The sequence below is a fragment of the Chenopodium album genome, chromosome 4 (assembly GCF_948465745.1).
Source record: "Chenopodium album chromosome 4, dcCheAlbu1.1, whole genome shotgun sequence".
NCBI classification, from domain to species: Eukaryota; Viridiplantae; Streptophyta; class Magnoliopsida; order Caryophyllales; family Amaranthaceae; genus Chenopodium; species Chenopodium album.
Genome location: NC_137837.1, coordinates 79,524,188 through 79,548,781, shown reverse-complemented (window position 1 = coordinate 79,548,781; position 24,594 = coordinate 79,524,188). Strand labels below are relative to the sequence as shown.

Here is a 24,594-nt window from a genome sequence, read left to right as displayed (position 1 = left end):
TCTAACATTATCTCTGCAACTTCGTTGAGCCTTCAATTTTAGCTTTTATTCATCGATTAATGCTTTTGATTGATTATTTGAAATTTATTTTTCTAGCTAGGTTTAACTAGGTCATCCTCTGTTTTTGAACTTTATATTGTGTTGGCGTCGATTTCTTAACTTCTACAGATCTTCAGGTTCATCTAAAATGGTGTTAATCTTTATTATTTTTTTTTTATATTGGAATTTTTACAGAATGAGTATGATACTTGTTATGGGACATTTTGTACAACTGTTGACCGACGTTGACATTCAAGACCAAGATATACAACACCGAGTCAAGATGGTTATGGATGCTCTCTAAAGTTATGGAGAAAATATTTACCACTAAGAACAAGTCCATTGAAGTTGTTACACGTATGTGTACTCCAAGTCGTCTACATTCACCGGAAGACCAAGTAAAGAGTGAATAACCACTATCTCCTATTTTTATGGAGGGCATCCTCATCCTTCTCCAACCGTCTATTAGCTACTGCTTGAAGTTCTATAAATAGGGAAAAACCTCCTCTTGTTAAGAGATCGACATATCCCACGTACATAACCTCCTCCTAAACATACTACTCCTTTATTCCCATGCAATTTCTCCAACTTCCATCCACATGTACCTTCCACTAAAAGTGCCATTGCTCAACTACTATATTTTAATCCTAATACCACTCTCCTAAAAGACCACTACTGCAATGTATTTCCACAATACTACTTAGCTTATTACGCCATATACACCCTTCCATACTACGTACAAAGTCCATACTTCTTATTTACTTGTAATTAGCTTTGTATATTTCTATAATTATCGTATACATTGTAACTGTAATGTTTGGCTTCATGCCCATATTATAGTGGATTGGTGGTAGGGCTGGCAAAAGCTGACCCGACCCGAACCCGACCTGAAAAAATAGCGGGTTAGGGTTGAGGTTTTTGACCCAAAAACTTAAATGGGTTGACATGAACCCGACCTGAAATTTAAATGGGTTAGGTTAAGGTTGAAAATCCCAACCCGAAATTGACCCACATAACCCAAAAAAAAATAATAAAAAAAAAGCCTACATAAATCATAAGCCCAGCCCAAATTCGAAATGAGCCCACCTTATAACATCAAAAACCCTAAACTCCTCTATTCTTTCTCACTTTCACTCAGTCGTTCTCAGTTCTCCTCCATTCTCTCTCTTAAATTTTCTCTCTTTTCATTCCATAAAACCCTCTCCAACCTTTTTCAAACCCTTATTTTCGATTTAATCCTTGAATTATTTTCATCAATCTACACTTCCTCACGTCATCTCAACCTCTCCTTCATCAATTCAAGGTTTTTTTTTTTTATTTATTTTTATGTATTAGTTTTCTGAAAATACAGTTTGTTCATGTTAGAATACAATTTTACATGCTAATTACGGTTGTTAATTTATGTTGAATTGTTATTTGGTTGTAGATTTGTTGTTGCTGATTTCTTTTGTTAAATTTTGTTTTACATGTTTGTGTTAAATAATTGTTTGTGTTAAATGATGGTTGTGTAATTTTTAATGGCAGTAGTTGTGTTAATCCCTCGGCGTTTTTCCACCACCATCGCATCACTCTTTCTTTGCTTCATCGGCCTCACCTCATCGTTGCCGCTCGATCGATCTAGCAACAGCAAGCATCAACCTCTCCGCAAATCATTGAAATTGGAGACATGTTTATGTTTTTTTAATTTTAGATCTTATGTAATGTAATTTAATTTGGTATTTTATCATCCAAGACTATTTATGATCTACACTTTTAATTTGTTTGGTATCAATTTGATTATTTATCAATGATTTTCTTTATAAAATTAAGATTTAATATTTAAAATGAAATGGGAAATATTAGATCTGAAATTTTAAGTAGATTCAGAATCGGAAAAAAAAATGATCTAAAAAAATCAGGTCAGATTCGGGTTGACCCGAACCCGAAAAAATCAGGTTAGGGTTGAGCTTTTTGACCCGAAAAGTTAAATGGATCAGGTTCAGGTTAGGGGTATTCGACCCGAAATTAAACTGACCCGAACACGAACCCGACCTGACCTGATCCATTTGCCAGCCCTAATTGGTGGCCTCATTGCCACCCGCGGTTTTTACCCACCTTCATTGGGGTTTTCCGCGTCACCATATCATGTCTCCCCTCTCTTTCTTTATTTTTCCGTCATTTATTTTCCGCATCCAACATTCCTTATTTTAATTTAGTTGATCCGTAGCCCGTATCCCACATCAAATCCTACTTGACAAAATTTAGCATAAACAATTTGGTGCCCACCGTGGGGCTACAACTAGATTGAAATATCAACCCTACAAAAGTTCCTTTCCAAACACATTCAAACACATTCCCATCATCAAGCTATATCTACATCCATTTAAAAACTATATGTCATCCCAACATCGTGGTAGCGGTCGTCCACAAAAATCATGAGTTGGTGATATTCGACCAAGTGACAACAACAACTCAGTGTCGCCAGCATCAATTACTAATGTCCTGATTGATGGAGATAAGTATGCTTTTACCTAATCTTTAGACAATTCACTATAAGAAAAATGTCTTTTCGTAGCGATTGTACATTCGCTACAATATGCAAGTATGTTTGTGAAATAATTAAGGATGTCTTATCATTTTTATAATCGCCATGGTTTTCCCATATAAAATCGATACGGAAAACATAATAATACATATCAACACTATTTTTACACATTGATATAATTTTGAGAATTCGTAACATTTACAATCGCCACTAAATCCTAAAAATCGATACGAAAAGCCTTTTTAACACTAGATATATAAATATTGTTTGACAAAGAATACATAAAATATGTCATAGCTTATTGGTGAAACATTAAATATAAGAGTTTGAGGTTGCATGTTCGAATCTTGTAAAGATCATACGCATGTTTTTTTTTATTATTTTTTTATAGAAAATGAGTTAAACATTTATAGCGATTGTAATCGCTACAATAATAACCACGATTGGATGTAGTTTTTCGTATCGATTATTGAGGCCAACCCCAGCGATATTGAAAACCACTACTAAAGGCTAAGGCAATGGGGGATATTGTATCGAATGACCATTCGTTGGGAAAGCTTATTGTTGCAATTACAATCGATACTAAAGGTTAAAATAATCGCTACGAAAAGGTTATTTTCTTGTAGTGATTTCACACCAACTCTGATCGTTTTCCAGAAGAAGCATCGACATGGTTTCTTTTTGAAAGAAATCAAATTCTGCTTTGATTTGAGTGACAGTGGCCCAATGGACTCTCATGTCCTCTTTCCAATGGACTCTCATGTCTAATGCTTCTCTATCCTTAACCTATACGTCCTAACCCATTTTACTATAACCTTTAAACATGTGATGATTTGCTTCACTTTGTTCATGTCTTATTGTCTTACCCCTAGCTTGAAGCAACATCCACGAGCATAAATCCCTCTATTAATGTACTCGATCCATCGATTTCCATTTGAATATCATTTGAACCATCTCCAAATACTTTGAAATTAAAGCGTCCAAATGACTATTAAATCACCTGCACTAAGAAAATCACAAACGGAACGTAATAAAAGCGACATATGGTAATTTATGCATACACGACCCTAAACGACCAAGAAGACTAAGAAAAAGCTATAAAACTAGCATGAACATGCCTAGAAAACCTATATAAATACGATTCATCAGGGGTTCAAATTAAATCAAAATCAAATAAATTATATTAAAATTATTTATAAATTAACAAATTACATGAAATTATGTATATATTATATTGCACATCACTGACACATATAATTACTAGTACCAACCTCAGACGATATCCCGAATGTCCTTCGTAATATATATCCTCATATTTAAAAGTCTTTATATTATTTAGCTATTTACAACCATAGTTATAGAATCTGTTCTATAGGTCGTACGTCTAAAAGCTTAGCCACTAAGGATAAATAATTATAAAATGATAATTATATTCTCAAAAGGCATCAATAACATAATACTAACAACAAATTTGACATGATATTTGTCATGTTTTTTTTAATAAGGAGTATTGTTAGCATTACTTTAGATGTGAGACATGAAATTTAATCTTTTTAATAACACTAATATCCGATTATCATGTTTATGTGACATGAAAATGCTGCAGATCATATTGCTAAAGGATGTATCCTTAAGCACAACAAGATTCATGCTGCATACCAATTTTGGCAAAACTATTGAAACGTTAATTACATGTCAATTCACGGGTTGCGTCTGCACCCGTAGATTCCTAGATCTCGCTATCGGACTTTCCATTTACCAGAAGATGAGTTGGATTTGGGAGTTAAGTCGGCAATTTATGATAATTGCTACAAAATCAGTGATGAGGAGATGACTTAGGCAATACTTGGTACACTATTTTGGGAGCTGAGCTGCTTAGAAGACTACATGAAGTCTACGGATTTATTCCAATATTGAGAATCTTTTCAAAGAAATCAAAGAACGGTCAACATGGTTTCTTCGTAAAAGAACTGGAATTTTGTTACGATTTGACTGATAGGGTATCAGTTGACTCCAGTCTGTTGTTTCCAGCAACGAGCAAGATCGTAATAGATGGTGGGAAATCACTTGAGCCTTCAATTGTATTTATTCATGTATAGTAATATAGAATTAAATTTCACAATTTATAGAATTGAATTTCAGAATTTATTAATTTTACAAGAACTACAAGGCTGTGGCAGTATAATAGATCCTAATATCAAACAGTTCAAGCTTCATTATCCTTAAACTTGATATGTAGACTTTAAACCAACTAAACACATCATCTATTGTTATGGCCATACAAAAATTGTTTAGTATTCCAAACAGATGAGTGTTAATGGAAGCATTAGTTTTCCAACAAGTTCAGTCTCACCCTAGTCTGCTATTTTACATTTTACAAACACTTCCCCTGTATATATTCTTTCCGATTCCCATCTAATTAACAAATCAACTGCTTTCTACACTCACACTAGTCTTGCATGTGCCTTTTACCTCTTAGCATCAATCAATCCCACATATCTCCTTCCTATAACAGCGCTTCTGTTATACCCTATTATTTATTTCCTACCCTCAACATCCAATGAATTGAATAGAGTCACCATTAACTAGAGTACATGTATCAGCATATATAGATATTGTCTACCAGTTCTATATATGTTCTTGTTAGGGCCTATTATTGTGTATAGTGTATAGTTATCGGGCCTATCTCATGAGCCCTAATCTATTTGCTAGGTTGTATATATACGCTTGCTATACTCTAATGAAAACTACGGAAAATCATTTCGTGACATGGTATCAGAGCCAATCCAATTCTAATCCCTAATTTTCTGAATTTTTTAATCTGAATTTCTACTCTAAATTCCTATTCTAAATTGCTAAACCCGAATTTCTCCTCTAAATTGCTGAATTATTTATTTTTTTTAGTTTGAAATCGCGACCCTGTTTTCTGAAATTTCTACCAATTCAACTCTAAACTTCTGCAATTTTACTCTGACTTCCTATTGCTAAATTGCTACTCTACCATACTGAATTTCTACTCTACAATTCTTTATCAACAATGGTGAATGCTAAGTCACAATTATGGTGTACCCACTGCAATCGATCGGGTCATGACTATGGTGGTTGCTTTCTTGTCCACGGGCTACCCGATTGGTGGCTGGAAAAATATGGGAATAAAGGCCGATTGTCATCTTCGTCTATTGCTTCCCCGAAGTGTGTTGCTGCCGCTTCTTTGCCTGCTGTCTCTCTTTCTTCTACTACTGCAGCTTCGTCGCTTTCACTGCCGCACCATTCGCCAGGCCACGGGAACAGCCTGCGGCCCTATCCCGCGGGCACTGCTACAAGCCAGACAAATTTGCCAAGCCGCAGGGATATCCCGCGACCCTTCCCTACGGCCGCTGCTACCACTTCGACTATACTCTAATGAAAACTACGGAAAATCATTTCGTGACAGTTCTGTTTATCAAAGCAATTCGTGTATATATATATATATATATATATATATATATATATATATATATATATATATATATATATATATAGTGTGCGCTTAAAAATGAAAAGAGAGAAAATGGTGAGCAACCTGAGACTTGTCTTTGGCATCAATAAGATGCTCACCATATTCATAGAGCTTCTCAATGTCCATAGTATTGCCAGAAGCATCAAAATCAGCTAAAGAAATAAAAAAAACCACATAAAAATGGGTACTAGATTTAGAGATGCAGAGTATAGATTTGTGGTTTTGGAATATATATTAGCCAGTATTGATTGACTGTAATATGCAGATTAAAATTCTACTTGTTCAAATGATCACAATAACTACATATCATCGCCAACTAACAAGGAATTTTATATTGCGCAGTGACTGGGAAAACTCTTAAAATTTCAGAGAAAAAGTTGCACTAAACAAGTATCAACCAGCCATCAATATAAGCCATCAATATATTTCTAATTTCTAATGTCAGGAGCTTTTTCTCTTTGAAGAATGCCTGTAAGGTTGTAACCAATCGAATTCAACAATTTCTCTATTCAGATTATTTAGGGCTTGTTTGGCATTTGTTTTGGTTTTTAGTTTCCTATTTTTTTGAAAACCAAAAACCAAAAACAGGAAACAAGAAAAAGGTGTTTCCACTTTTCTGTTGTCAGTTTTCAAAATTATTATAATTTTAATAAGTTTATATAATTTTTGATTAATTATGAGATTCATATCATATACTTTTAGAAAACAAAAAACCAAAAAACAGAAAACCACAACAATGCCAAACGAACCCTTAAATTTTGGATTCTAAATGTCATAAAAATATAAAGCATTCAATTATTGGAAAAGAACTTTTTAAAACATAAAAATCATGCCTTTTTTAAGAAATCCAAAAAACCTATCAAAATTTCCAATCAGCCCATATTCATCAAAAGGGTAACCATAAACTTCAACATCATCACAAATTTATCAGTATTTTTTGAATCATACTAATATATTTAATTTCTATGAATCACAGATGAAATCCATAAGAAACAGAACAAATCTACATCATTGAAGAATCGAGGAAATTTAAAAAAAAAAAATGGATTCAATTCTGACTACATTGATAAAGCTGATAAAAATATAGAAAAAAAATACACTTTAGTAATTAGTAATTAGTAATATGTAATCCCATCTTGCCTAATTTACTTTAAATAATTTGACTTCCGATTGTTCTAATTTTTATTTGTGTTTTTATTCTTCAATCCTGATTATCGATAATTTAGAGAAAGAGTTAAATTTTTTTGTAAAATATTTCCTCGATTTTTTAATACTTGCAATTACACAATATTCATCACGTTTAGACTGTAGACTAGGTAAATGAATGAATTAAGCTATGATATTATGAGAGTATGCTTGGTGTTGATCACCTTGTAAGACATAGTGTTGATGTGGATTTTGTAAGGAAGTATAAGGTTCTGTCTCTTGACAGTATACTCTTATTAGGGTGAGTGACTTAATTTAATGATCCCATTTTCTCTCTTACCCTTAATCACCTATTCTTCTTTTTGCTAATGATCTTTTATGATTTTTTTTTTCTAGAAACTGTGCAACTATGCAAATAATTCAATACGGAGAGGTAGTGCTTTACTTCAATGTCAATAGTGACCAAGTAACATATCAAAGGCAAACATGAAGCAAAATCACCAAGTAAACCACAACCACTCCATTATAACTTAATGGATACAAAAACCAAAAGTTATATCACAAATGAAAAAGCTTTACAACTCAAAAGCACAAGAAATGGATAGTAAGAAAGGAAAACTTTTGGTTTTCTTAATAATGACCCACACAATTCAGTACATATAAATACAATATAAGAGTCTTCTTTCCATGTTTCCTTCCCACACCAACTCATTCCAACAGCACAAGAGAAAAGAAAAAAAATTGTGTTGTTCCAGGTTTTGAAGCACCCTATCACAACTCTTACATTTTTTGTTCTTTTGGGAGAAACGTGTTGGAGTGGGATCTCAGCCAAATATCCCTTTCCATATCAAGTCTATCGAGAAGAGACTCTCCTTAAGAATGAACATCTGGGGCTTGTACACAGCATAGCCATTTTTTCTGCAGAGTCCAAGAAATTCAAGAAATAAGTCGGACATGAAATCAAATTAGTTTCTAAGTCCAGGTTTAATCATCTGAATTGAGGCGACCTCAATTTTTTCTTGTCAATAAAGTATGGTTAAACAGTTGACATAATTCTTAAAGTATTGAAACAATGCCATTTGTACATGATAGCATATGCTCTCTAGTCTCTATGGCAAATGGCAGTCGTAGATTTCAGCTTTCAAAATGGAAATGTCATAGAAAAGAAAGATATCAATCCTCAAAAAGCTATTTTCCTATGATCATGACAAAGTTTTACCTAAATACCTAATATACTACCTCAAAGCTAGTTAAAACTCAACAATATCTCAAAGCTAATTAAAATCTCTGTGTTTGCTTATTTAATCATCTACCCATACCCACCAACCCTACTTTCTCCATTGAAACAGAGGGAGTATATGATTAATCAGCAAATATTCTAATATTTTACTGGGAGTCAAACAAACAGATGGGTTGCAATAGAATGCACAAGTTACTATAGATCTTGTACACATACTTCTATCAGCCATTCACCATTTCAACCATGAAAAACAAAAGATGACACCCAAAAAGCAGAAAACAAAGGATATGACAGATTAGTAAAGCAACAGGCATGTAGCATTTTCTGTGTCTCAAAAAACCTCCAAATGAATTGGCCACAAGGCCAACAACCAAGTTAGCTACTGACTAGAAAATGAGAAGGAACACGTACGTAATGTGCTCTCTCAAACAAGCAATTAAAGACAGCCAAAATGATGCAGATGCGACAGTGGTCAAATCAGAAAGAGGAAAAGAAAACTTACAGGCTGAGACTTGGTGGGCTCCATTCCAGGCCTAGATGTGGGCTGGTTCTTCGCAGGGGACTCAGGTTTCCCACCTGTCTTCTTTTCATCCCTGGCTTTATTAAAAATCACAGTGAATCCCTCCGCTGAAGCTGGATCATTGACATCCCATTCACCAAATTTGGGCAGTGGCCTTCCCTTGTCCTGACAATTGCCAAGAATAGGGTCAAGAATTTGTGTGATGCATTCTTCCCATGAGGAACCGGAGAAAAGTAAATATCCAATGAGGGAAAAACATAAATAATCCTCTGATCAGGATGTTGACCACCAGAGTTCATTTCCAAGTCCTGCTGGACAAACCCTACCAACCTCCCTCACTACCCAAATAAAAGTCAAAAGCATTTGCATACATCTTTATTCAAAGCTTACCATGCAACATTGACATCAACTAAAAATCATAATTCAACTTTGCATATGATATCCCACATCTCATCCCCAGATCTAAATCACAATACGAGAAAATTTTGCTATAGCAATAAAAACAGCAGCTGGATATAGAAGTTCTAATTATTATCATAGAAATAAAATTTCTGTTTTCACCAACATTGTAGATACACTTTGCAAAGGAAGTACAAGCACAGCTACTCGTAAACAGACCACCATACCAAGTCAGCAAAATCAGATTAGGGAGCTCACTAAATCAGTAATATAGGTCTGTGCACACATTGACAGAAATTTTACACAGTAAAAGATCACTGGAAAAAAATTATTTTAAAATAAGGCAAAAACAAGAATAAAATTTCATAATGCACGAAAGAAATGAAAGAAGTTGGAAAATAACTTCAAAACTCTATGGCCCTAAAAGACATAACAGCAACAAAAGGTAACAAATTTCTGACCCCACGTCGCTTGAAATAGCTTCGATTGGCTTTTTCTTGTCAGTGTGCAAGCCTACAAGACAATATTCCCAAAATTCAAAGAGGTTGAGACTTGAATCTCTAGCAAAATTAAGAAAGCTGGTCACAGCATAATTAAACCTCCAATTATGCAATTCTTAAGCTAAGAAAATTAGAAAAAGTTAATCCGGATTAATTGTACAAATTCAGTCAAATCATCACCAAATTTGAAAAAATAGTAAACAGGATAAACACATAATATGCAACTATTTCTACTTAGATTTTTTCCTACTTAGTGTTTCAAAGGCATGAGGCGCCCTCAGTTAGTTGAGGGACATCTTGATATCCGGGGTAGCTATTAAAGGAAGACAAAGTGAAGCAAGCCATTACATGTTTATAGCTTATAGTAAAATGGGTAAGGGCGTGGAGATTAAGGATCGACAAAGTAGGTGAACTCATGAGTGGGTGAAAAGCCAAAATTAAGATAAGAAGCAAGATTAATCCAGAAGCTCAGCAAAGCTTATTGAACAGTTGAATAGTGAATGTATACTATATGCAGGACAACCATCATTGGTCTATGTATACTTTTAAAAAACTAAATAAAGGGGAAAAAACGCATTCAACCCAGAACCACACATATTAACAAGAAGCTATAAAATCACTGGATGCTTAATAGTAGCACGTCATATTCTATGGCTTGTAGAAAATGGGAACAATAAAGATTCAGAAAAAGGGAACCTACAAACAGTAATTTTAATAAAAATAAAAAGGCGCCTCTAAGGCCCTCAAGGATTATGTCCGAGAGCCTATCACCCTCAGCACCTCACCTCAGCTCATGCTTTTATATAAACTGCAAGTGCTAAACTAGATTCAAACCAGTGCTCAACAAGCAAGGATCCATTTTGCCGGGTCTAAGAACATTTCTGATATTGCCTGCAATTGCACATAGACTCTGACTTAGCATATGATAAAGCCAGCCCAAGCAAAAGCAAGCAGAAGTTGTATTAAGGCTAAGCTCAGCTAGGATGACAGCAGCAAGGTAGCTGCCAGCTGACAATTCCGCTTCCACAGACTAGCTGCATACTCAAATCTCTACTACATACTATCCCTTTATCAACCATAAGCCAACCCTGCAACGCGGCATAAGAAAAGACACAAGCTAGCATCGTTCATCAAATGGACCCAAAGGGTGCCAAAATAAACCAAGATGCTCACACATTCGTATATCATGGGCTATGAAATCATCCACCACTCCTAAATATCCATCACCAGAACACTCTAAATAAGCTGTAGTAAAAAGTTATCCAAAAAAAAAAAATTTGAAGTCCTATCTTTAATTTAATCTCAAGAACTCACACTTTAAGTGTTCGATCATCGGAATTCAGAAATATCTATATAACCACTCAAGGTAGGATGATAAATGGCCTAAAATCCACTCAATGAAGTTATCAATCAGCTACAGGCAGCTGAAATACTTTTGGATAACTAGGTCAATCTTACACTCCTTCGAACTCATGCCATGAAAAAATATTTATGTTTATGACATGTCGAAAACACAAGTAAAACAAAACAAATCCATGGTTGGCAATGACTTAGCTTTCAAACAAGGATTCTTGAAAATGCCAAGTTAAGCTAAAATATATCAGTGCCTTACAGCTTTCACAAAAAGTTTTAAGTCAACATCTTCTAATCACTTCTAGACAATGATATTTCCAATAAAACCACAATTGAAAGCTAAGAGAAAACAAAATACCCAAAAAAAAAACAATACTTCAAGTTGAAAGCTAAGAGAAAACAAAATTCCCAAAAAAAATACAATTGTTCAAATTGTGTAAAACCAACCCAACCCATCAAACTTCCATAAAATGAGAAGGAAAAAAAAAAAAAAAACCAAAAATTCAAAAAAAAAAAATCCCAATTCAAAACTATCAACTCCTATTCTAAAGAGATTTCTAGGGTTAAAATTTTTTAAATGATAACAATCAAAAATCATCTAGACTGAATCAGGAAGCTAAATATGATAATTCTGCTAAATACACATATCAATTAAAAAAAGAAAAATCAATCAATTGGGAAATTAAAGAAGATGAATTGTAAAAAAGAAGAGTCAAACAAGAAATCAAATCAATCAAGAAAACCCAGAAAAACAGAAGAATTAAACCCAATAACAAAACCAGATCAAATCAAACAAAACATGAAAAACACAAAAAATCAAGCTGAATTGCGATGAATCTAGGGTTACAAACAACAACAACAACAACAATCAACAAAAAATGATAAATTTCAATAATAATAATAATAAAATAAATAATTGAATTTTGACTTACCGTCATGAATACAGAGAGGAAAGGAAGAAACAGGGGGAAGAGAGAGAAAGAAGAGAGAGATTCGAATGAAATGAAGAACAAACAAAAAAAAAAGGGGGTAAAAGAAAAGGGGAGAAAGAAGATGAAAGAAGTAGAGAGAGAAAGAGGAGAGAGAAAATGGGGTTTTGATGATGACGAAGTTTTGTGAATGTGAAATGGGGAGGAGAGAGAATTTTTGTATGAAAAGCCAGAAATAGGCATGTGAACGTGGGGACTTTTCAGAGCTCATTCTCTCTCTCTTACAACGCCGTTTGCTTGCTGTTTTTAACGCCGTTTATTTATTTTCACCGCTAACAACTACTGTAACAACTAACTATCATACGAGTAGCTACGAACAATAGTGAGAGTGAGGGATAGCAGCTCAAGTGGTTAGAGCTTCCCTCTCGGTCCCAGAGCTTTTGATAGTGGAGGTAACTTTTATTTAAATTGAGAAATATTTTTATATGTAATAACTAATCAACAATTATTTTATCGAATACTCATACTTAAATCATCTATCTCCTTAGTTAATAGATTATTCCTACAGAGCTAAGAAATAACTTCACATTTCACAAATATATTTTGTGGAACACTCCCTAAGTGATTAGCGTATTAACGAGTACGAAACATAAAACACTACAGTACTTGGATAATAATTATTTGTTGATTGAAAGGAGAATTAACGTCTTTTTCTTTGTAGTCTTTTACTTGTACCGTTGTACATAGTATTACCATTATTTATTTATTTATTTTATTAAAATTATTTTTATGCAACTAGTTGGAATATTTATTTGTTTCAATTGAAGGTGGGGACCATGATTTTGGGAGTGTCTAATGTGAATTGGAATATTGTACTCCGTAATAGTTATGTCACTTATGTGCATGTTTAAAAAACTTTGGTAAAGTACTAGTAAGGGCCTGTTTCGATTGACTGAACTCAGCTGAACTGAACTGAACTGAGTTGAACTGAACTAAACTGAACTTATTAATTAATGATTTTTAACTATGGATTAGTAATCTTTGATTATTTATTGATTATTTATTACTATACATATGTGTATATACAAATGTACATATTAAAATATTTACGAAAAATATACTATATAATTATAATTATAAAATGTATGGAAAATATATTATAAAATGTATGGAAAATATATTAAAAACTTGAAACCTCTAAACATTTTAAACACATATACTATTTATTATTATTATTTATTGATGATGATTATTATTATTTGTATTATTATTTCAATTATTATTGTTATTATTATTATTATTATTGTTATTATTATTATTATTATTATTATTATTATTATTATTATTATTGTTTTTGTTGATGTTGTCGTTGTAATAAGAGTTTAAAATAATGAAATTTGGTTTTATATCATTAGCAATATCATTAGACATAAATTAAGAGCTGAGCTGAACTGAACTGAACTGAGCTGAGCTGAGTTGAGCTGAACTGAACTGAACTGAACAGAATTTCAACGGAACAGAACAGGCCCTAAGGCCTTGTTTGGTTGGCTAAATATTTTGTGGGAAGTCAAAATTCCCATGAATTTCATTTTCACCCTCTTGTTTAGTTAACACAAAAAAGTGAAAATGGGGGTAATGAGAATTCATGGGAATTTTGACTTCCCACAAAACATGGGAATTCACTTACCTTACCCCCCCTTGGTAAGTTGAAATTCTGATGGGAATTTACTTCCTCCATTCTAAACCAAACAAATTTGTTAAATTCCCATGATTTGATGATGGAATTTATTTCCCACAAATTTAAATTTCATGGGAATTTACACTTCCTTGATGAACCAAACAACCCCTAAATGTGTAACATTGGCAATTTGTATTACTGTCAAAACGATTTGACAGTTCGATTTTGGTTCGATTTAAAAACGGAATGGTTTAAAATCGATTTCAGTGTCTTACGGGTCATTTTAGTTCGGTTGAAATAATTTTCAGTTTCGATATTCCTTAGCGGTTTAAATTCAGTTTGGCGTGTAAACAATTCGGATAGTAAATGATTCGGTGCAAACGGGTTGCAGTTAGTTAATGGTTCGATAAAAACTGTTTTAATCTCGGTTCCAACGGTTTCGGGTGTTGGAAACGGTTTAGGGTAAGAAACAATATTTTTGATCTACTTTGGTATGAAACAATCATGACATTAAACTTGACCTGAGCGTAAGAATAACTCGACCTAATGTTGATTAGACCCAATAAATTACCGACCAAGTTTCAACTTACTTCAATAATCCCACCCCTTACCTAATCGGTATATGCCTAAACTTAAAATTGAATCTGACGTTAATAAACCCCAACTCATATCCGAAATACGAAAATAGCTACTTCGTAGTAAACAATACTACACAACAAAATTGAAATTGACAAGAACCAAACCTAAACGTGAAGTTTACTTTAATCCTATATTGATCTTGACTGGGTTTGATCAGAATAATTTCCAAAAACAGAGGGAAAGAATTAATTTTTGTAAAAAAGAATTAAAAAAAATACTAGTACGTACTCCAGTAAATAAATATTTTGTTGTACCTTCTAGAGTTCTAGACCAAAACCCCATTTCAATTTCTTCACCTGACTTTGGTCTTCAACCTCTGCAAACTGCCCAGAAATCAGATGGTTAGAATTTTACTTATAAATTAAAAAATGTTTTCATATTTAGTTTCATTAACAATCAAGAAACCCACTTTAATTCCCAGAATTTTCTCAACCTTTCGAGGTTTTTCGAGCTTAAATTCTTCCCATTTTCTGGGAAATAATTCAAGCTCTCAAACTGCTGTTACTTCCACCACAACATGCACCAACTCCAAATTTCCTGGTAATTTTCTTTCTTCAAATTGCTTGAAAATATGACAAGTTTGTTATTATTTCATGTAGAAATTGCTTTTATCCTATTTGTAATTTGATGGGACTTACTGAAATTTCTTGAATTTTCGTCATGGTATTGAATTTCTTATGTGCTAAGAGTATGCAAAATATCATATTTCTGTTAAAGTTTGTAACTTTTGATTATTGTTTGTTGTATTCCTTTTATGGTACAATATTGGGTTGCCTGTAATTTGTATAGTAATTTCATAGGGCCTGAAAAATTCATGGTGTTGCATTTTTCCAAAAGTTAAAAAAATACCCATTTTGTGCTGTTGTTAAATTTCAAAAATTTTAGGTAATGGGGGTAAAGAATATGCAAAAAAGAATATTTTCCAATTTTCCTGATTATACTATTCATCAAATCATGGAGTATGGCTTATGGGATGAACCAATTGTTGTTTGACCGGAGTTGATGGTCTGATTATATTCTGAATGAAGTGTTTGAAGTGCCTGCTTTATACTGTAGTGATGTTATTATCATTTGATGATTACAGGAGGTTTGGAAGATAGCATTTGTGCTATTCTCACGCTTGATCGGTGGGAGTCACTGAACCACATGGAATATAGATTAGCTTCACTTAGACCAGTTCATGGAAAATTAGCTTTAAAATTTCTCGATTGGGTCATTAAAAGGCCGGGTTTGGAGTTGAATCACATGCTCCATATGTATAGTATTACAATTCACATACTAGTTAGAGCTAGGATGTATGACTACGCAAAGTCACTCTTAAAGCGTGTATCTTGTTTGGATGTTGATGTAAGTTTCATTTTTGGAGCTCTTATGGGAACATATCGACTTTGCCGTTCAAATCCTTCAGTCTTTGATCTCTTAATGAGAATTTATTTGAAATTGGGACAAGTAGATAATGCTCTGGAGACATTTCATTTGATGGCTTCTCGGGGATTTATTCCATCAGTTCATACTTGCAATGTGATCTTAGCTGCAATACGGCAGCATCAGGTGGCTTGGGCCTTCTTTAAAAAAATGCTTGCGAGAAGGATTTGCCCTGATGTTAGTACCTTTAATGTGCTCTTGAACATTTTATGTGCTGAGGGGCAGCTTAAGAAAGCTGAGTATCTCCTCAGGAGGATGGAAGAATCTGGTTACGTCCCAAATGTGGTTACGTATAACACTATGCTTGGTTGGTATTGTAAGAATGGAAGGTATAAAGCTGTCTGTGACCTTATGGATCAGATGACTTGTAAAGGTATTGAAGCTGACACATATACGTATAATATGCTTATCAATAGTTTATGTAGAAATAATAGGAGTGCGAAGGGGTATCTACTGTTGAAAAGGATGAGGAAGAAGAAGATACTACCCAATGAGGTGACTTATAATACTCTTGTTAATGGGTTTGTCAAGGAAGGGAAGCTTGAAGTTGCTGATAAAGTTTTTGAGGATATGGCGAGGCTTGATCTTAACCCGAACCATATCACCTATAATACATTGCTTGATGGGCATTGCAGTCATGGCAGTTTTCAGGAAGCCTTCAAAGTTCTTTGTAAAATGGACGCTGTGGGGCTTGCACCTAACGAAGTCAGCTATGGGACTTTGTTGAATGGGCTATGCAAGCATGCCAAATTTGAACTTGCAAGAAGTGTATTAGAGAGCATGAAATCAAAAGGTATCACTGTTAGTTGCACCATGTACACAATGATGATGGATGGGTTTTGTAAAAATGGGATGCTCACTGAAGCTGTAGATTTGCTAGCCGCAATTTCAAAGGACGGCGCTTGTGCTGATGTGATCACATATTCTGTGCTAATCAATGGATTCTATAGGCTAGGAAAGATGCATAATGCGAAGGAAATATTATGTAAGATGTACAAAACAGGAATCCGACCTAACAGGGTCATATATGCAACAATGATTTATAATGCTTGCAAACAAGGAAGAGTTAATGAGGCCTTGAAACATTATGCAGCCATGAACTTTGATGGGCACGAAGCTGATCTTCAAACTTGCAATTTGTTGGTTTCCTCTCTTTGCAACAGTAAAATGTTTCAGGAGGCTGAGGATTTCGTGCAACATATGACTAAACCAAGTGCCAGACCTAATTCTGTAACCTTTGATTGTATGATTGATGGTTATTCAAATTTAGGCAAAGTGTCCAAAGCATTTTCTTGCTTTGATGAGATGATTAATCTTGGTCATGATCCAAGCCCTTCCACGTATGGAAGTCTTCTGAAAGGAATTTGTAGGGGTGGAAACTTCAAGATAGGGAAAAGATTTTTCCAGTTGCTGCGTAATATTTCTGGTATGCCCGATGCTTTTGCCTACAATACATTGATCGCTGCCATGTGTGAATCAGGCAGATTGGCAGAAGCAGTAGACCTCTGCAATGAAATGATCCGAAATGATATTCTTCCTGATAATCACACATATGTTACTCTTCTGAGTGGTTTGTGTAAAAAGGGGAAAGTTGTTGCTGCACTTCTCTTTCTTGGAAATTTGACTAGTAGAGGAATTTTATATCCTTGCCAAGTGGTATATACAATACTGATTGATGCTTCATTTAAGGCTGGCCATCTAGACGCTGCTTCCTATTTATATGATAATATGGTGAGGGAAGAGGTCTACCCTGATGTAGTTGCTGCAAATGCTATTATAGATGGATATTCTAGGAAGGGACAAATGGTTAAGGCACATGAAGTTCTGCAGTGGATGAGTGGAAACTCTTTTCCAAATTTGGCTTCTTATAACATCCTTTTACATGGGTATTCAAAGATGCAGGAACTATCAAAATGCTTCATTTTGTACAATTCTCTAAAAAGCAAGGGATTTCTTCCTGATAATTTAACACAGCATTCCCTCATTCTAGGACTCTGTGAGACACAAGCAGTGGAGCTTGCTGTGAAATGTTTGAGGAAGATGATATTGGAGGGAAGTATACCTGATCAGTCGACATTTAACATGCTTATCAGGAAATTTTGTGAAAGTAGTGAGATGGAGAAGGTATTCGAACTGACTGATGTGATGCTGAAAATAGGAGTGCAAACTGATAGAACTACCTATGATAATGTCATCATTGGACTCACTAAAAAGTCAGCTTTCCAGGAAGTGCATATGGTTTTTCATGAAATGCTGGGAAAGAGTTATGTTCCTACACGCAGACAATATACAACATTGATGAAAGGTTTACTTAGAGCAAGAGATATAGCGGGTGCATTCAGGCTCAGAGATGAGATGGAGGCCCTTGGCGTGAGCTCCTCTGATGTAGCTGATAGTGCTATGGTTAGGGGACTTGTGAAATGTGGAAAGATTGATGATGCAAAATTGATTTTTGATAGCATACTACGGAACAATTTGGTTCCATCTGCTCTCACTTTTACAACTTTGATGCATGGGCTTTGCAAAGAGGCCAGGGTCACAGAGGCTCTAAAATTTCGGGAAATTATGGAACAATATAAACTAAAACCTGATGTGATTTTGTACAATGTGCTTATTTCAGGTCTTCATGCTAATGGTGATAATGATGAGGCTTTTGAATTGTATAAAGAGTTGAAACAAAAGGGTCTTTGGGCTAACATTACTACTTTTGAGATTCTCATCAGTGCCGTTCTTGCTAGTAAGGATCTTGAAAAGGGTGAAACTCTTTTGATGGATATGCTAGAAAGGGGATTCATATCTCAAATTGGAAGCTCAGATGACATGCAGCAGCTTTTGATATCTGCTCTGGACACCCTGAAAATGCTGCGAAAAAAGGCAAATATTGGCTAGGTTTATTAACAATCAGGCTTGGGCAAATTAAGTAACAGGATGCCTGATTACAAATATTTGTCCAAGTTCATATTGGTTCTCTTCAAGAGTTCAAGCTGATCAGGCTTTCTTTCCATATTGGTTTTCTTGCGGTGCGTTAATCATGTGTGTATATGTCAATTGGCTTGTTAACTTAATGTATAATGGAGCTACAATTTAGGTACTTAATCTTCTGCTTTGTACGGTTCAGGTGGAGACAGCACTGCTACAATATGATGGCTATATGATGGCTTGAAGACTTGACAGATACCTTCTGTTAGATGACATTCTTCCAATATGCTTTACTCTGGCTCTTGGCGTCTTGCATGATATAACCTTCCAGCGAAATCCTAATTCTGTCTCCCAGACTGAAAATCTATCTTACATCATCTATGTTGGAAGCATGGTAATTTTTAGAACACCATGTACTTTGTTTGATTCTTGAGGCTGTTGATTCCAGATTGCAATAAAAAATTGAAGTGGTTGCTGGAGTTTAGTAATTTATTATATGTTCTGCCTTGCTTTTACGCAGACATCATTATGGTCATTTTGTATGATTGGGTTTTTTGTGTTTCTCACGTCATCTCTGATTGGCTTTGCAGAATGATGTTTATGATAGTTCTAGACCTTACTTTTAGCATGTATGCAGATGGGGAGAAACTTATAACAGACTTGAGCTCTCTCTATTATGCTCCCAGTATAATTGAACTTTGGAATTGAAGAATTTCTTCTTATGCTGTATTGGTAAATGATAACCTATACCCTAATACTTGTCCGCTTTATAAATCCAAATATAATTGGATCTGCTCGAACTAATTCTTTCGTTTAATCTGTCTTTTTCTGTTGGCTGTTAAAGGTCGCTGATTATGAGCTTCAATCTGAGGGGAGAAATGTAATAGTGTTACAGAGGAAACAAAGCACAAGTATGTTTATCTTGTTGCTGACCATATTTTGACGAATGATATCCATCCCCAAATCACTTCATTCCTTGAAGGTTTTTATGATTTTGTGCCTCGGGAGTTGATTTCTATTTTCAATGATAAAGAGCCTGAACTCCTTATAGGTGGACTTCCAGAAATTGACTGTGAGTGAGCTTGATCACTGTTACTCCATTTGTAATATTGCTTCCACTCTTGGATATTGATTCGTTCATATGCATTCCAGTGGATGATTTGAAGGTCAACACAGAGTATACTGGCTACACTGTTCCTTCCAATGTCATTCAGTGGTTCTGTGAGGTTGCAAGCAGTTTCAGGCTTTCAGCAAGGAAGACATGGCGAGGCTGCAACAATTTGTTACTGGAACGTCAAAGGTACATGATTATTTTTTAGCCACCATGCTTTTCCTCTCATTAATCTTGGATCCATTTTGGTTTAGGCAGTTTATCCACGATTGAGTTCTACTTTCTCGTATTATTCAAGGCAAAAATGTCTTTCAAAAATACTTGTGTCATGACTTTTGAATTAGTGCTGTTTGCTCCTATATTCATATGGGATTAAATGAGTATGTTTGCTCCTATATTCATATGGGATTGGTACATTATCAAGTCCTGGTAAGACTATGAATGCTATATAGTCTGTTATGAAAACCTGCTTGTAAATTTCACTTTGAAAAGTTGAAGTGTATAATGAGGTTCATGCTTAGGAGTTAGGACCAAGTTGGTTAGGATGGAGTATCGATGTACCATGTATAGATCTTACCCCTACAGTTCCAAAGGGGATCCAATTTCATTACCTCTCCATTTCTGTTAGACCCTTTATCCGGGAAAAAAATAAAGGAATAAATCGGCCTGCTACTTAGCAGAAATATGACAGTTTAGTGAGACACAATTTTAGTCCATTGTATTTCATTGAAGTGAACTAGGTGCTTGGAAGAATGCTTATAACATTATAGCCACAATATAGTTAAAGCAATCAACTGTATTTGATCTAATCTGATCGTAAGTTAAGTCAATTTATTTTTTTTGTTGATGGCAGGTGTGCACTGGTTTTGCTGTATCTTATGCCAGTTGGTATATTGACTTCTGACTTCCCAACTTCCCATTGACTGCCAAAAATAGTAAGGTTACCAACTTATTCATGTTATAATTAACCTTCTGTATGTAGTTCTCTTTTTTAAAAGAACGTAGTATAAAATTAGCATATTATGCAGCTCGTGTTGTTTTAAGGTTAAATGTTGATTCATTGTACATAATAGAGTTGCTTACTGTTTGTTGACAATTGAGCTTTTTTGTCGCAATGCAGCCCAGCGTCAGTGCCAAGCTATAGAGGAATTCGCCTTTGCTACATGCCTACAATTCATGGATTCAAGTGCTAGTACTTTGGCTTCAATACAGGAAGTTAATACTTCTGGGAAACCTAGTAATTTCAGTCTTGGTTCCAGCTGAGAAAGGATAGTATGTATAATCAGATCAGCAGCAACAAGCTAAGTAATTGCCAAGCAAGGATCTGTACTATCTTGAGTGTTTCAGCCGCTCAGTTAGAAGCTTTAGCTGTCCTTAACGTCAAAAACCTCGTTGAACGTGGCTTGACAGGAAGCAAGATTTTACCCAACCATGCGGAAATAGACTGAATGATTAGAGACAAAGCCGATTCTTAATAAAATATTTGCCGCAATCATTAAGCTGATCGTTAAGTTTAGTGATGAAATCATTTCATACTATACTATGTTTTTAAAGTTCCTAGGACTGTATTATATGGTAGAATTCATCATCTGGCATTCTGGCAACTACAAAGTACTTCCTTGTATATTATAACCAAAAATTGACTCCATTATACAATTATTTGTTTGAGGAAACTTCTAGGTTGACTTTTTTTTTTATTATTATTTGATTGGTCTCAAATGTCCATATATTAATCATATACAAGTATAATGCATTAGCCTACAATTTAATATGCAGCATAAAGTTTTAAAGTATAGAATATAACGGGTGTATTGTATAAAACATATAGTAACCAATGATATATATCATTATCATTATTATTATACGTAGTATAAAAGATGAATATTTATCTAGTCAACGGTTAAAAGTCGATTAATAGTAAATTGGTAATCGAAAGTTATATTAACAATAATTAAAAGTCGCCCATAAACTGTATATAGTGAAACAAAATTCATACTCCGTACTATAGAGCTCTAAGAAAGGAATAACTTTGCTATGATGAGCTTTCTAGTGCTGCACCTAGTACACTTTTCATCACAAGAAAAGCAGGAGTTTTTTTAAAAATTTATTTTATTTTTCCTTTGAGATTAAGATTTTACAATAAGAAAAGTTGAAAGCTTTAAAAAGCAAATTAATTTTCTTTAATGAGGAACCTGGACTTCATGTCTCATACGAAAGCTAGTGGAATTGACGGCTGGAAATTTCTTGTAGATCAAGAAGAGCACTCAAATGAGTTTTTCTTTTATTTTCTTGTATCATTCGGCCTCTGTTGTACCATTCATTCATTCTTGTAGTAGTGGCAGATTGATGAAGACGACAGTTTGCGAATCAGAGGTAATGTGAATATTGTAGCCAAAATTGGCATCAATGTTTCTGTATCATTAAACCAAGTATAAGGATAATCAGTAGTATATAAATAATATAAGGTGTTGCCTGGATTGGCAGTAAAGAGGGAGGAAAAGTTAAGGGAGTAAGAAATTCTGGCAATTTTATTTGCCTGTATAGTGAGTAAACAAGTTGTATAAACAAGTAACAAGGACGGTGTAAAATAGATACCTAAGATCGCTTTATAAATTTTGTATGTCTGTACATCCTCATTATAAAAAACCTGCACAAAAATAATGTATACTGAGTCTAACTATTATGGCTCGACATTTGATCAATAAAAGAAAAGAAAAGCTTGGAAATTACTCTTACCTCTGATAGTTTATCGTCTGTCGTTACAAAACGAATGGACATTGATATTATCGTCAAGATCAAGTATATCTTCAAGTAAAGTGTTCGATTTTGACTAGAACCTTCAAAACATCACATTATTCATAATAAACCAAACATGAATTAAGCAATCAATCAAATTATTTATAATCAACCACTGATTATATAATTTATATTGCATAGAAACATGTCCAAAAAAAAAAGGTCAGGTTCACTAAGCATACTCACCTATATGTCCAAGAACCACAGCAAGAACACCGAGAATGGTGATGAATAAAAGTAAAAACGCATCAGCACAATAACCATGTCGTTGGATTAATTTTATAGCATCTACATTAATCAGCGCTAGAAGGCCAATCTGCAAGATCATATCAAAATTCATATTGGGAAACAATAAACCTACAAAAAGACATACGTAGGGCTTGTTCTCATTGACTAAACTGAGGTGAATTGAATTGAATATTTTATAAGAGAAGGAAATTAGGAACTGAACTGAAATGAACTGAATTAAACTTAACTTATTAAAGCTGAAATGAACTAAACTGAAAATAATCTTATAAGAATTGAATTGAACAGACCCATAGTACATAAAATTATAAAACAAAATCATTTTTTTTCACCTAAACCTAACACAAGCGGACATGACATAAGAATACAATACAAATCAGAACGAAAAAATCAAGTTAGTGTTATTAATACTTCTTCAGACAAAATAACACAACCCGGACACGAAAAATTGTGGGTTAATGTCAAGGATTTCTAACATGCTTAATCAAATGGGTCAACAAGCCCATTGAATGAGTCGGGTTAGTTTTGAGGTTAACTAATTTAATTTTCGACACGATTGCCAACTCTAATTTCACGTAACTATATTTCATTGGAACTATTGATCATAAAATCTAGATAAAGAGTAAAAATCAAAGTTTGTCAACTAAGAAAACGAATGAATTATAAGGTCGGATCATATTAGTATACATAGGATTTACAATATTATTGTACGGGTATTGTTTGTTTGACTCAACCAAAACAATGTATGATACTTATTATGGCTGTAATAATAGTGTTGTTTAATGTAATTCGTTGTTGAAATAAAATTCAAGATAAAAGAGGGATTTATGTTTATACCTGGACTAAGAAAACCCGAAACAATATTGATTTATATTTGGCCACTTTATTGGTGTCACCTTCTTCATTAGTGTCGCTTTCTTTTTTTTTTTAACGGAGTGTCGCTTTCTGATAATAAAAGAAAGTTATCAACAATAACACGAAAGTAAGAAGAAATTCAACAATAAAAAAAAAAGAGAGAAAAAGGGTTATTTATATTAATCTTTGTAATGTGTAACCCTAATTGTATTGTACTATATAATTTTCATAATGAATCACTGATTATATAATTTATATTACATAGAAAAATGTAAAAAAAAAAAAAAAAAAAATGTCAAATTCACAATAAAAAAAAAAAAAGCATACTCACCTTTTTCTCCAAGAACCATAGCAAGAACTTCGAGAATGCTGATAGATAAAAGTAAAAACACATCAGCACCATAACGTTGGGTTTTTCTTTTTTTTTTGGACAAGACACGTTGTTTAATAACTACAGCAATCGTCGCTCGAATGAATCTCTGCAAGACCATATCAAAATTCATATTCGAAATTAATAACCCTACGTACAAATTGGAAGACACAAATAAATAAAATTATCAAGATTTTGCAAAAGATGACATGACAATATACAATACGAATTGGATACGAAAAAATTGAGTTTGTGTAATTATAAATTTTTCATACAACACGAAAAAGCGGGTTAATGTCAAAGATTTCTACTACGCTTAATTAAGTGGGTCAACACGCAAATCGAATGGGTCTTCGGGTTAGTTTGGAGGTTAACTTTTGAAACGATTGCACCGAAACTATAAATC

At 34.0% G+C, this 24,594-nt stretch overlaps 2 protein-coding genes across 5 annotated transcripts; one reads left to right on the top strand and one right to left on the bottom strand.

The window, feature by feature from the left end:
- Positions 1-7,705: 7,705 nt before the first annotated feature.
- Positions 7,706-12,358, bottom strand: LOC145629478 (protein NOI4-like). The gene is made up of 3 exons (XM_081682086.1): positions 12,153-12,358; positions 8,951-9,133; positions 7,706-8,126 (listed from the first exon to the last, which is right to left on the bottom strand). Exons 1-3 carry the CDS (start codon positions 12,156-12,158, stop codon positions 8,082-8,084), a joined length of 234 nt encoding a protein of 77 aa, XP_081538212.1. The 5' UTR covers positions 12,159-12,358; the 3' UTR covers positions 7,706-8,081.
- Positions 12,359-14,768: 2,410 nt separating this feature from the next.
- Positions 14,769-21,594, top strand: LOC145627472 (uncharacterized). 4 transcript variants are annotated; one of them, XM_081679859.1, is made up of 8 exons: positions 14,769-15,006; positions 15,551-18,911; positions 19,010-19,204; positions 19,448-19,542; positions 19,655-19,882; positions 19,963-20,110; positions 20,775-20,856; positions 21,042-21,594. In XM_081679859.1, the coding sequence occupies exons 1-2, from the start codon at positions 14,835-14,837 to the stop codon at positions 18,778-18,780; spliced, it is 3,402 nt and encodes a 1,133-aa protein (XP_081535985.1). In that variant the 5' UTR covers positions 14,769-14,834; the 3' UTR covers positions 18,781-18,911; positions 19,010-19,204; positions 19,448-19,542; positions 19,655-19,882; positions 19,963-20,110; positions 20,775-20,856; positions 21,042-21,594. The 4 variants fall into 4 exon arrangements, with proteins under 4 accessions (XP_081535985.1, XP_081535983.1, XP_081535982.1 ...); XM_081679857.1 differs by having other exon boundaries at positions 19,401-19,542; XM_081679856.1 differs by having other exon boundaries at positions 19,010-19,542.
- Positions 21,595-24,594: the final 3,000 nt, after the last annotated feature.